The sequence below is a fragment of the Leucoraja erinacea genome, chromosome 26 (assembly GCF_028641065.1).
Source record: "Leucoraja erinacea ecotype New England chromosome 26, Leri_hhj_1, whole genome shotgun sequence".
Lineage (NCBI taxonomy): Eukaryota > Metazoa > Chordata > Chondrichthyes > Rajiformes > Rajidae > Leucoraja > Leucoraja erinaceus.
The window spans coordinates 7,883,141-7,897,753 of record NC_073402.1 but is presented as its reverse complement, the minus strand read 5'-3'; the positions used below and the strand labels follow the sequence as shown (position 1 = coordinate 7,897,753).

General features: G+C 41.9%; 1 protein-coding gene across 5 annotated transcripts in view; it reads left to right on the top strand.

Moving 5' to 3' along the window:
- The window catches only part of LOC129709621 (thyroid hormone receptor-associated protein 3-like), a 112,443-nt gene extending 98,942 nt beyond the window's left edge, over window positions 1-13,501 (top strand). For 4 of the 5 annotated variants that reach the window (XM_055656086.1, XM_055656084.1, XM_055656085.1 and 1 more), the window contains 5 exons: window positions 1,288-1,372; window positions 4,820-5,013; window positions 6,832-7,027; window positions 8,040-8,189; window positions 10,740-13,501. In XM_055656086.1, the coding sequence (XP_055512061.1) occupies window positions 1,288-1,372; window positions 4,820-5,013; window positions 6,832-7,027; window positions 8,040-8,189; window positions 10,740-10,985 (871 nt within the window). In that variant the 3' untranslated portion in view covers window positions 10,986-13,501. The remainder of the gene's footprint in view (window positions 1-1,287; window positions 1,373-4,819; window positions 5,014-6,831; window positions 7,028-8,039; window positions 8,190-10,739) is intronic. The other variant, XM_055656088.1, reaches the window with a different exon arrangement.
- Window positions 13,502-14,613: the final 1,112 nt, after the last annotated feature.

Below are 14,613 nucleotides of genomic sequence, written 5' to 3'. Positions count from 1 at the left end.
CTCCACCACTTCCACTGGAAGCTCATTCCACACAGCTACCACTCTCTGAGTAAAGAAATTCCCTCTCATGTTACCCCTAAACTTCTGTCCCTTCATTCTGAAGGCATGTCCTCTTGTTTGAATCTTCCCTACTCTCAATGGGAGCAGCTTATCCACGTCAACTCTGTCTAGCCCTCTCATCATTTTAAAGACCTCTATCAAGTCCCCCCTTAACCTTCTGCGCTCCAAAGAATAAAGACCTAACTTATTCAACCTTTCTCTGTAACTTAGTTGCTGAAACCCAGGCAACATTCTAGTAAATCTCCTCTGTACTCTCTCTATTTTGTTGACATCCTTCCTATAATTGGGCGACCAAAATTGTGCACCATACTCCAGAATTGGTCTCACCAATGCCTTGTACAATTTTAACATTACATCCCAACTTCTATACTCAATGCTCTGATTTACAAAGGCTAGCACACCAAAAGCTTCTAGCCTCTCACGTGTTTCTGTCCTGCACCAGATCCTACCACCCCGCCAATCTAGTTTAAACCCTCCCGTGTGGCATTAGCAAACCTTCCATTAGTTCTTTGCCCTCTGAAGTTTGGAAGTAAAATTGGTGTGCACTTTCAAAATCAATTCAGTGCAATGTTATTCCTGATAGTCATTAATCGATTGTGAATTAATAAGTTTAATTCAAATAGTAAACAAACAGTCCCAGGGGAAATACAAGTGGACCACTTGGAGCACAAACACAGCAGAGGTAGAGTCTTGGGCTTTTTATTTAAAGAGATGGGAACACGCCCCATTGTGTCCACGCTGACCATCTGTTCACACTAGTTCTATGTTATCCCACATTTACATCCACTTACTACACATTAGGGGTGATTTACAGAGGCCAATTAACCTACAAACTCGCATGTCTTTGTGATGTGGAAGGAAACTGAGCAGGATACACACACGGTCACAGAGAGAACATGGAACCTCCACACCAACAGCATCCGAGGTCAGGACCGAACACAGGTCTCTAGCGCTGTGAGGCAGCAGCTCTACCAGCTGCTCCACTGTGCTGCCCACAATAGCTCTTGTTCAAACTCTTCATTTGGCTGTGCTGTACCCACTCGGTGTTAGAGACATCAATACCGATACCGAATAGCTGAAATAGTAGGTCTGCTTGTACTCTTGTTAACCTCTTGTTAAGCACGACATTTTATTTTTTGCCTCCCATCCTTCAAAATTAATGCGGCATCTTTAAGGAGTTTGCTCTTTTGTTATTCTTCATTCTGATGTTGGTCTCCAATTTTTAAGGCGGATTGATATATCACCCAGTGCTCTAAAGAAACGCATGCATCTCCGTGATGACATAAAGAATCCGAAGGAAAGCAGTTATAAGGTAACTTGGTGTTCAGTTATGATTTTACTAATGATGTGTTTTGTGCTTTTAATGCATGGATATCGGGTAATGACTGCGTAATGCAAATAACTTAATTTTTGTTTGAAGTTTCTCCTATCATAAGTTTGTGTTTTTCTTTTAAGGCCCCAAAACAATTGTTCTAAAAAAAACTGAGCTGCAAAGTGTTTAATTTATTAAATTAATCCTCACCTCTGTGACGTGCTTAAAAGTATGGCAAATGCTGTCAGAGCCTGTTGAGGTGAGATTGAGACACTGGGAGACATTTTTGGAAAAAAAAATCTTTAGAAAAATGCAAAAATATATAAAAAATGCGAGTGACTGATGCAGGAAAACTACTTTTCTGACTGAGCTGTAAGTATTTTGGATTTTTTTCTGAAGAAAATTTTAATACTTTCAAATGTAGTTGACATTTTAAGAATTCTGTTTTGTCATCCCTGATGTAGTATTAGGATATTTGTACCCATGTCTTGCTCCTTGGAAAATTAACAAATGAATCTAGGCCATTGTGGCATTAGCTGTCTCCAGAGCCTGTATGTATTTTATAAAAATAACATAGGAATTCAGAATAAATTTTTGATTTTTATGCCATTTATTTACATGTACGAAAAGAGATTCTGAGTGGCGTACAAAATAAGATATGTTAGGTATGGGGTCCATTCTGATTCCTAGACCTGGTGTCTGGACAATGATTCAACTAATAAACCAGATCAAAGGAGTACGTGAAGGACTAAACTGCCTGCCCCCTTACCATGCATTATAAGTACTGGAGAAAGGTTTCTCAGCATGCCTATATTCATAAATAGTTTTGAATTGTATAGTGAATATGAAGGAAACTGCAGCTCTTTCCTCTTTTCCAATCCAGTTATTACATTAAATACAATGCTGACATTTGATGGAAAACATCAGCGCCACTGTAATCCATATTGTAAGCTATAGGCTGACTCGTCAAATTGGTTTGGATCACTGTGTACGCACTGTTCTCTGCTGCCTGTGGAGACTGGCGACGCAGGTCAAACATACCTGGGATCTACTAGCTATACTAGCAGAGATACATTTTAATGAATGGGCATAGCTTACTCGATGATAAAAATCGTCTGGATTTGCTGAGTGCACTCCGACCCCTGTTCATTTATACTTAATAATTCTGGTAATGGAGCTACATGTTAGTTGTAGACACATGGGTTTCTGAGTCCAGACACAAAGTAGTTGCTGAGTGAACTCCTCAGAGGGAAAGAATTTTCATTGACATGATAGTTCACAAAACAAATTCTAACTCTATTTTCCTTCACCTTCTCTATGTGCCTGCACTTCTCTTTGCTCTTGCTGTGTTCTTGGGGGTTTAATTCTAGTCCAGTCCATAACTTGTCAAGCTCGCTCTAATATTTGCATTTCCTTTTGTTGGTTCAAAGCCTGTACTTCCTAGAGATGACCAAATACAGTGATGTTCATGATCGAGGCATGCTGTAGGTACCAAAAAGGCTGTTAGTGAAATCACTCTCAATACATGTCAGCAACATAAGGAGAAAGGGGAAATGCTGGCTGCGCTGAGCCTTGAACTCATAATTTTAGACATGTGTCAGCAGACAGCCTGAAAAGCAGAGGTGGGTGGAACCTGCAAGATGTCATTTGTACCAGAATTATTTTCCAGATGTGCAAATATCCTATTCGTTCCAGTATTTGTGGACCAGATTTATTTATTTTTTGCCAAAGCTCTTCTGGCAGTTAAGAACTGCATTACTTGTGATAGAACATTGCTTGGCCTGCAAAACCTATACACTTCATGCATGCAGGCTCCTCTGAGCTGGTCGGGGCCTTGCTTTTTAAACATCTGGTCACTCTTAACTGGCTCCGAGACACTGCAAGATGTTGGCTGTTGTTCATTTGCAGTGTTGTCAGTGGATAATTTTCCAATTGCACAAAACTGAAATTGATGTAAAGAGAGAGACAGATTGCTCCTTGAAGCTGAGAATGAATAAGGAGGCAGGCACAGCCCATGGCAGTTCCTCTGACAGCACCATGGCAAAACATTTCACTGCAACAGAAAAGGATGTAGATCATCATGCAGAGAAGCCAAACTCGTTAGTTAATTCCTCGTGTTTCTCGCTGTGTTTTGAGAATTTATGACTTCAAGAGATGCAGAGATCTGGTTACCGTAACCTCTTATGTCAACTGCTTCAAATCGGAAAGCAACATCTGAATGCAAATTGGTGAAGTGACCAGACCAGCACTCACAAGTGTTTGCCTATCACCCTTGGTGGAAGAATAGGATATAATATCGGGAAGAGACCATTCAGCGTACTTTGATCCTGATCTAATCCAAATTTTAATTTAACTTCCTGGTTACGCCCTTTATTCCCTACTGAAGTGGAAGCTAATTCAACTGTTTAATTGCTTCAGTCAATGTTTATTGGACTGGACTGATCTTTTCCAATAATTGGTGACTGAAGAAGTCACCTTCACCTTTGGCTCCTGGTTTCCAATCAATGATTATTTCAATCATATCCCTCCTGACGCATCACTGAGTTTACAATAGTAACATTTCTTAAAAGGGCACCACCTTGATTCAGTAGTTTTCAAATTATGGACCAGCTCCATCAGTCCTCGTTCAAAGGTATCTGATGATAATGTGACTGGAATGAGGAACACATTTAGGGAGGGGGAGGAAACATCTACAGTGTTATTTTAGTCTCTTCCAACACGCCGTCCGACCCTATGTTTGTGGAAGGCCAAGGTGGGATTGACGGGATGCCTTGCGTGGAACAAACTAGTAGTACCGGTGAGGAAATGGAAAGTGAAATTACAAGTTAAGGAGCCTACCCTTCTTACCCACTGCAGGAGTTGGAATAATAAAGAAGGAACTAGATAGTTTACTGGAGTAGCAATGATGTGGATCATGTTTCTGGTCATGTTTACAGAGGTCACTTATTGGCTTATAAATTCTGCACTCCTGAATCTTATCATCTATGTCAACATGAGTTCAAATCTACTTGCTGTCGACCATTATTTTATTTTTTACTCGCAAAATATTCTGAAAAGCACAAGACTTCAGGAGAAGGGGGCAAAGAAAAATTGTGGTGTTTCTGAATGATATAGATTTTTAGACCTCATACTTTGAGGCAGATTGTTATATTGTGATGTGGGGTTATACTTGCAATGCAGGTAACTGGAGATTGACTATGAGGTTAAGAAAAAAACTAGGGAGTAAAGGCCATATCTGCAGCTTTGCAACCAATTCCAACCAATTCTTGGCTGTGCACACATTGCCAGGTGTGCTACAGCATTACTGTGAAGCTAGTCAGATGAATTGCAGAGTAAGTCATGGAAATGTGAGTCCACATTGTCATCTCCTGAAGAGGTTTGGGTTCTTCAACCTCCTTCGCCAGGAGTCTATTTTAAATGCACTTGTTTTTATATTGAACCCGACAGGGAGAAGGAAAATTAAGGGATGAAATGGATGACCTTCGCCAAGATATTGAGCAACGTAGAAAATATAAAAGCAAGGAAGGAGAGCATAAAAAGGATAGTTCCAAAGACTCAAGGGATTCAAGTCATTCACGTGAGCGCTCAAAGGAAAAATCTGGAAAAGTTGCTAAAGCTTACAAGGAATCGAAAAAGCCAAGGTAATATTTCATTTCCTTCGTTCCAATGGATCACATGTCTCCGCTCAGTCTCTCCTTTCCATGACTACATGGGCCTTACCTAATGGGGAAACAGTAGTCATGAATCTGGTGAGATACTATCTCGTGCGGCTGAAATTTTGTTTCATTTTGAGTCATACTGACCCTTCACCCAACTCACCCATGCCCAACCAAGATACCTATCTAACCATTTGCCTGCATTTGACCCATATCCCTTCAAAACGTTTCCTATCCACACACCCGTCCAACTACCTTTTGATGTACATGCCTCAATCTACATAGTCTGGAAGGTCATTCCACATATGTACCTCCTATGTGTGAAAAGGTTGCCCTTACGCCCCCAGCCTTCCGTAATCCTATTAAATTGCTCCTCTCACCTTAAACATTTGTTCTTTAGTCAATGATTATCCAACCATGGGAAAAGGTGTATTCACTCCATCTATACCCCTCTTGATTCCTTAAATCTCTCTAAGGTTACCTACCACACAGTCCCCTACACTCCAGGTTCTAGCCTGCCTAACCTCACCCCATAACACAGTCCCTAACCCTATAACTCAGTCCCTGGACCTACTTAAAAGCACTTTTCCTAAAGCAGGGTGACCAAAGCTAAAAACAATACTCCCGTGCAGTCTCTCCAACTTCTTGTACAACTGGAACACAACATCCTAACTTCTGTACTCGATGCTCTTACTGATGGCCAGCATGACAAAGTTAGAGGGTGATAGATCGTTCTTAAGAAACTTGTGGAATCTCTTAGCTTTGTCAGGCAAGACAGGAAAATCCTATCTCGTGTCCTATTTTTCTCCAAAAATCTATTCTTCATCTTTTGTACTTGTCCAAGGATTTGCTTGACACCAGCTGCTGATACTTGGTGAATGTCTTTGTTTTCTGACTAGCACTTTAACAAGGGTTAAAAGGGTTTAATCCATGTTGTCTCTGAACTCTCCCAATCACACCTTTATAAAAAATCTCCCAATTGCCAGACTTCCCTTTACCTGTGAAGAACATCTCCCAGTCAACCTATGCATGTTTCTGTCCAATGGCCCAGTTTAGGACTGGCTTTATGGACCAGACCTTTCTTTCTCCGTAACTATTTAAAAACTAATATAATTTGAGGGTCACTGGTCCTAACCTGTTCCTGCTGCTGATGCTGCAGTTACATGCCCTGCCCCATTCCCAAGTTAGGAGGTCTAATGTTGCGCCCTTTCTTACAGAGCTCTATACATATCGTTTACAAAATCTTTCCTGGACATATTTAAGAAATTCCAACAAGTTCAAACCTTCGCAGTGTGAGATTCTCAGTCAATAAATTCCCAATGTGCGGGAAGTTAAAATCACCTTTGACACTTTATTTCTTACTGCCACCTGTGATCTCCCTACATTTTGCTCCTAATTTCTACTGACATTTGGGGGATCCTCATAATACAGCCCCATCATTCTTACTGCTGTCTCTGATCTCACTACATATGTCTAATCTGGATGAGGCTGAATCTCTTAACAGATTATGGTATTTATTAAGTGTTAATTAATGCTTGAGAACACATGGGTTTAAAACAAAAGCGCTCAAAGTTCTGGAATAAATCAGTAGGTCAGGCAGTATTTCTGGAGAACGTAGATAGGTGATATTTTAGGTTGCGACCCTTCTTCAGTCTGAAACATCACCTATTTATGTTTTCCAGAGATGCTGCTTGACCAACTGGGTTACTCCAGCACTTTGTGTCCCACTTTTTAACCAACATCCACAGTTCTACATTGGTTCTAACAAAAAAACGTTTTAAATGTTTATGTAACTTTGAACAGGAAGCGCAAGAAAGCCAGAGCAAGGTCCAGCTCTTCAAGCTCCTCATCTTCTTCCTCTTCCCCGGGGCACGAGGCAAAAGAAGAAAGAGAAGAGGGGGCAGGCCGGGAAGAACCCACTCCTGGCTTTAACAAAGCTCGCCTTGGGACAAGAGAGTTCACCGGCCCACCGACTCGAGGCCGAGCACGTGGAGTTTTTGTAAGCAAACACTGAGCATTGATGGTGCCTTCTGCCGTCACATCTCTAGCATTAGGACTTCCTTGATTTCTAATTTTTGGACAAAACGGGTGACTGCTTTTTGTAATATTCAGATTAAGCGACTGAGTTTGTGTTCAAATCTGGCCCAGAATCGCCCAGTCTGATACTGAAGTGATTTGAGAGTTATTAACTCTTGTATAGAAATGTGATTAATGTACCTTCTTTTCTAGAGCCCAGGATTGGAGTTGAGTGTCTTCAAATGATTCTGGTTGGAACCACCTCATCCTTGAATGGAAACAATTGCTTGTGGGCTTTGACCAAGTCTTAACTCTGTATTGACACTGTGGCACAGAGTTCCACATTGATTTTTTGGGAATAGTGATCTTGGTTGGATATCAAGGTTAAGATGCTTCCATCCAGAGTTTCTATTTAATGCCCATGTCTGACCTCCAGCTTGCGTGATATTTGCTCCTAATTTATACAGAGAACCAAAGTAGAAACCCACAGTTGTTTAGCAATTAGAAGTGATACTTAGAGAGAGGGTTTTGGGGTGGTTTTACTTCTGGCCTTTGTGACTTGACCCGTTGCTTTTTCTTTCTCTTTCTCACCTCCCCACCTCACTCTCCTGTTCTCTCCTTCTCTCCCCCTCTCCCTCTCTCATGACAAAACAGTGCTTGAATGCATCTCTCCCGCTTTCTCTCCCCTCTCTATCTCTTTCATTCTTTGCTCTCTTTTTTCTCTTTTTTTCTCTTACTCTCTCTCTCGACTAGACAGTGCTTAGGAGTTCAGAGAATTGAGATCCTTTGCTGCATGAGGGCACTATCATAAAATGGCAGTGTTTGGGTGGAGTTGCATGACCAAGTTAGTGTGAGAAAGCCACCTCCACCTGTCACCATGGTACATTGAGTCAGTTTCATTCTCTGTCACTGGTACTTGCATCAAGATCTGAAAATGTAACCCGTTGAAGTTGAATACCTGTCCCAATCACGCCTTCCTTTTTATGCTAATGCAGCAGTTCAGAATAAGAGGAAGAGGATATGGCAGGGGAGCGTTTCCTGGTCCCAGCAATAGCAGTAACCCAGGTAACACAACCTTCCAAAAGCGACCCCGTGAAGAGGACTGGGATCCCGAGTACACGCCAAAAAGCAAAAAGTACTATCTGGTACGTGTCCACAAGCATCCAGGCTCAGGCCTGGGTCAGTGCCATGTTCAGTCTGTGCTGAGGGGATTTCAGACAATGTCCTAAGTAACACAGGGATAGGCAGGTGTCCAACCCCCCCACCCCCCCCTCTCCCCCCAAGAGCTCAGCAAGTTGAAACAGTGAGTGATTGATGTGAATAGAGTAGATGTGGCAGGTTTGTGTCTTTGTATTTAGAAGTGTTTTTGATGTCACTGCGAAATAGTTGAGTCCTGAATCGTAAGTTGTGCCTACAGAGCAAATAGGGTGTAATGTACGCTAAGGCTGTTTTGTAGTGACACCAGGAAGCACTTCTACCCTGGAGGGGTGATGGGCACATGGAAACCTGGAGGCTAGTCGGAATCAGGGGGTCAATCAATTAAAAGTTTCACAATCCAGATGGGCAAATCTTTATAATCCATGACTCACTCTGGATGGAAGCACCTTAATCTTGTACAGTTGCCATCAGGCAGTGACCCAATTTTTACCATATCATATTGGCCATGTGCTACAGGGTTTCATTTTGAGGCTTGGTCTATCTATCAAGGTTAAGATGCTTCTATCCAGAGTTTTCTGTTGGAAGTTCACCTCAGTATTAAAATGCTGACCACTTGCTGATATAGCTATTGCTGCAAATTTGTACAAACATCTGTAATGGAAATATCGAACCTGTGGGTTGCCAGTGACACTGAGCAGCTTTGGGGAGAGGGTAAAGTACAAGTGTAACTGCTTAATAGGATTTAATAATTTATCACTAATCCAAGCAAGTCATTCTTTTTCCCATGCTGGGACAGAGAGTTAAGCAAAATCTAATTGGTGTGTTAGTTTGGTGGGGGTTAATGGATTATCCTGTTGCTTAGAGAGTAATTGAGCCTTATTTTATGTCAATTGTCTTTCCACCCTACCTGGGGAATGCAAAGGTGACTGTGTCCTCGTGATGTGAACCCAAAAGAATACATACTTGTGGGAGCTAATTGGTAGAGGCACTGGCTAAAGCTGAAGCACACTTCGAATATAATTGGCAAGAGCCATTAAATTTACAGCAGTGTTCATTTAATAGTAAATATCGGCTTCTGCTACAGTATCAAACCATCGTCCTCTGTCATGCGCGTTAGTTTGATTCCCTGTATTCCTGCTTCCTTATGGGAACTCATTTTGTCTGTTGATGCAAAAGTTCAAACTGCGGGAAGAAGTCGGCGGAACAGGCAGCATCCATGGAGGAAAATGAACAGATGACATTTCGGGTCAGCACCCTTCCCCAAAACTAGAATGGATTTAACTGGTAGGAAATGGGGTGGGGCATGTGCTGAAAGTGATAGGTAGGTGGGAATGGTGGTGCAGGGGGTGGGAAGGGGGACATGGAGTGGGAAGGGTGGGTGATGAGTAGAAGGAGGTGAAGAAGTTAACACAATAGTGGAAAGAAGGGTGTGAGTGAGAGGGCCTGGGTAGATCAGAAGGAAAGAGGATTATCTGAAATTAGAGAATTCAGTGCTTATGCTATTACATTGTAGCTACCCAAGCGGAATACGAGGTACTCTGGCAATGGAGGCCGGTGACAGACTGGTCCGTGAGCAAATGGGAAGGAGAAATAAAATACATTGTAAGTGGGAGCTCCGTCTAGTCCCGGCAGTCACGCGCAAATGTTTGGCGAAGTCGTCGCCAAGTCTGCTGTTAGTCTCACTGACATATAGGCAGCCACTGGGTGCACCAAGCAATTTGTCTTCTGCTCAAGCTTCCAACAGCAGCTGTCCCTTGTGTCTCCATGTTTCTGTTTAGTGTCTTGTCTGGTCTCATGAATACCAAAGTGCAACGCATCTGAAGTAGTACATTTATAGTGTAGTCACTATTGGAAAGGATGTAGTAACCAAGGCAAGCAGCTGTGATATAAAACCAGATCATCTGTAATGAGTGTTGGCTGAGAAGGCAGAGATAGATAGATAGATTCTTGATTAGTACGGGTGTCAGAGGTTATGGGGAGAAGGCAAGAGAATGGGGTTAGGAGGAAGAGATAGATCAGCCATGATTGAATGGCAGAGTAGACTTGATGGGCCGAATTACTTAATTCTACTCCTATCACTCATGACCTTATGAAAGAGATACTTGGAGAAGTTCTGTTTTGCTGGTGGTGGGTGGGAGCCAGGGGGAGTCGGGGGGGGGGGATCAGAGACAGCAGTGTGACTAATCCGTGAAAAGCTACGACAGTTTGCTGCTCTCTCAGTCGTACTGAATTGCCCTTCTAGACTCTGAGGGTTGAATCTACTATCTTCTCTGAGGGGAAGGGGAGTAGGAGATCTCTACCAACGAGGCCAGGGTGGCTGGCTGAGGGACTAATCAGCTGTGTGTCATCAGAGACATGATTGCATTCCCATATAATCGTTATGAAGCTACACAAGATGGTAAAATGCTTGATGACTTTCTGAATAGATTGAATTAAAAGGCTGACCATGCTGATAATTTGCATTTAATTACACTTGCTATAATTTTTCTCCCCTGTTCCCTCCACCCTACCTCCCTGCCCTACTTTCTCCTCTGCAGCATGATGACCGTGAGGGAGAAGGAGACAACTACTGGGCAAACAAAAGGGGTCGCGGAGCTTTCCAGCGAGGCAGAGGTCGTTTCCTGTACAAAAAGTCCAACACCAGCCCCAAGTGGACACATGACAAGTATCAAGGCAGTGGACAGGAAGGCGTGGAGGAGGAAGAGGAAGAGGAGGAGGAGGATGGGCAAATTGCTGGCATCGCCACCCAGGAAGAGAAAAATATGGGCGCGTTGGAACAGTAGAGGTGAAAGGACTGGGCCTATCTCATGGCAACAGTACATTGATTTGAGTATAGAAGCTGATCACTAGGATCAGAGGAGATTTCTTCATCCAGATCTCTATAGGGTTTACAGTGTAGTAGGTTATTTGTTTTGGTGGGGGTAAGGGTATAGGACCCTTTTGAGATTGAAAGGACCAAAAACATCTTGTCTTTAATGCAACTTACTATATAAAGTGCGGTGCGGGCGTCGTACCTGTGTCGTAATACCACACGAGTCGACATCGATAACGCCACAGGTTGCCCTGGGGCTGTGATTCCCCACCCCCGTGTATTTAGAGACATTAAAACAATATATAAGAGTGCATGTTGATGCGACTTGTGCAGATCGACTTTGCAAGCCTTCCTGAGCTACTGGGTTCAGTTTGTGATAGGAAACTGCTTCAAAAAAATGTGAACTGACAAGGGAAGGAGAAAATGAGTACTCCCTTCACAAGTCGCACTCTGCAATCTAGAAGAAATTTCTTCCCAAATTGTTGTTTTTCTGAGCCCCCGATATTGCCGCATGCTTATTTTATCATTATGGGTTTTAAAACACTTTCACTTTTGAAGCCAGCTTTATAGTGGTACATGTTTCAAGGATTCTCCTTCATTTCCTTTCACTAGTTCCTTTTGCAATCTGCACATCTCCATATTTGGTTACGACGCTTGGCTTATGCTTTATTACCAATGTGATTGACGGCGAGAGTGGTTTCTATATTTTTTTGATTTTGTTTTTTTAAATAAGCAACTAGCAGTTCTTCATGGGCCTAATTCGCTGTTTGTTTGTAGTGTTGATCAAAAGGTGTGAACCAGCTGTGAATATTTCTGATAGTTCAGGTATGAAATGGCCCGAGTCAACAAACTTAATGCCCAGAAGGATCACTTTAAACCCGTGTGCTCGGCCCCAATCTTCCCCCCCCCCCCCCCCCCCCCCCCCCCCCCCCCCCCCCCCCCCCTCCCAGCTTGCTAACAGCAATAGTCTAAATTGAAACATTACATTTTAGATTGTGAGTTTGAGACGGCTCAATGAGTGTATTCATTGAGCTGGTTCCTGGCCATTGCTGTGGCCTCTATTTCTTGTTTTATCACTGTGCTCAGTGGAAGGGATCCAGCCAGTATTTCTGTTCTTGATCACATTACACTGCCTAAGAGGCTATGTATTTAAATGCTGCTTAAGAACTGCGTTGATCATGAGCAAAGAACTGGAGAAGGGGTAAGGGCGAGAGAGGTGGGAGAAAAATCACTTGAAAAAGGAAGAAAGGTTTTAACTTGGCTCAGAGCATTATTTGTGCCAGCTTCTTATATTTGGCAAGGCCTTTTTTTCTTCTTTTTTTTTCTCCCTCTATCCCTCCCTCCCTTCCTCTGGCCACAGTTAGCAAATATAATTGGAATGGTTTGAGAGAGGCTGGACAAGGATTAGGAACTGAGATTCAAATTAATGGGGAGATTCAACTGTTCTCAAATAATTCTTTAAATTTAACAGATCTGCAAAAAAATATTTACCTGAAGCAAAAGATGTCAATTAATTTAGTTTGCTCGTTTCTGGCAAATATTCGAGGTGGTGCTGATTGGAATTGTGGAGTATTGGATCATTGGGAGTGCTTGCAAGAGGACTCTTGCTGTGCAGATCTGCCGTTTGAAATACAGTTCGATTGTCCATGTAGGCAAGTAGTCTACATTCTGTGATACCTCCTCCATAAATGGTCCCATTAAAACTTGAGCCTACGGGCAACAACCCCCCTCCCCCAGATTATGGCATGGCTTCAGACTTGTGTTACCTGGTCACTATCCACCATTCTTCTGTCCCAATTTCCTGCCGCCGCCCCCAAAAATTTTGAATTTCCCAACTGGGAAATTGGGCGCAATACACATATTAATAAAGAATGGATTTAAGTTCCTTTTGATTTTTTTATTTGTTATTGGGAGATTCTTTCGTCATCTGACTTTAAATGTTGAGTCACTTGTTGCTTTAGACCTTGAAATTAATGTTATTGAACAGACATTGGTTAAACATTTAAGTACATTTTATATTGACAATCAGCTGTCTCACCTCCACTCTGTGCCTAACCCCCATTCTCTATTGCATCTTGCTTAATCCCTTTATTTTGTATCTTTTTATGTATGTATCAAAAAATTATTAAAAAAGTGACATGCTCTCGGCTGCAGGAAGTATGTTGGATTTTTTTTTATACATAGAAGTAAATAGTTGTGAGGGGAGGGGAACATGAAATGGGAGGAGTATGACGGCTGCACTATTTTTTGTAATATTTGTTGACTACCTTATCACTAAGATTCGTTAAAAGTCACTCTTGTCCAGAATTTAACTTGATTTGTATCTCTCCAGTTATTTGTGTTCAGTTTTGTTACTGTGGTCTCATCCCTAGTCTAAAATGGCATTCTGTCATTAAATTTAGTTCCCTTGACTCTCCCTCAAACTGTGATTTTGCTGAGGTTCAAAGCATTGTGTTAAATTTTAATTAAACTTCTGTGCCAGCGTCACCAGTTGTATATGTGTGTTATTGACTCTGCCTTGACTCAACAATTCCCATTTATGCAGTGACACTTGAATGGATATTTGTCATCCATACACACACAAGTATAACGTCTCGAAGTTTGTCTGCCTTATAGAGATGGGCCACTATGAAAGTCACAAGGAGGATATGGGTCAGGATAGGGTCATAGACATAGCACGTGTTATACGACCAGGGTAGGAATGGTGATAGCCATATTGGTAGGAAGAATGGAAAAGCTAAGCTATAAACAGTTGGTGCTCTTAGCGATCTGGACAACCTTCTGACTGGCAAAGTCATTAAGGAGGCAAATGCTGCCTTTATTGGGAAGGGCATGCAGCGCAAGATGAGGAAAAACTTTGCTGCTTGGTTTTTAATGAGCCAATTCCAGGAGTGCTAAATTGTTTTGGTGTTTGAGAAGGGAGTGGGGCAGGAGACGGAAACTGTGGAGGTAACTAAATTGGTCCATCCTTGGAACTTGGAGGTGAAATATTGAACGTACATCTCTCACAGCTGAACATAATGAGAGGTTTTCTCACGGAAAAATGTACGGTTCTGAGGGGCTTGATGGGAAGTGCAGCGAGGAATTTCCACTGGTGGGGGGTGGGTACGGGAAAGAACTCTTCATGGGAAGGAATCTCAAATGTGGAATTTATAGGGATCGGGTAAGAAAGAAGTTAAGGACAAAGATAACATAACTCATGATAGTGAATTATGTAGCAATGTTACAAAATAATCAAGTCTGCAATTTATCCCATCGGATAACGCATAAAAATAAGTTTAATTTGACACCTAATTCACTTTCATATCTTCAGTATTAAAAAGTTATGGCCATTTTCATACTCGGAAATTAGCATAATTATTAAAAATTAAGGGAACTGAAAGAAATTTTCAGTTATTATAGATTGAAGCATTCTGAAACAAATATTAAACAATCCTACGGATGACCTGAAATTAAAGCATATAATTAGTTAACCCAATTGTAGCTAATTCCAAAATTCAATTACTAGATCTAAACATCTATCCATTTCTGAAGGAAAGATAAACATTTTTAAATAGCCAAAGTGTCCAAAGAACATTCACACAAGAATTCACAATAAA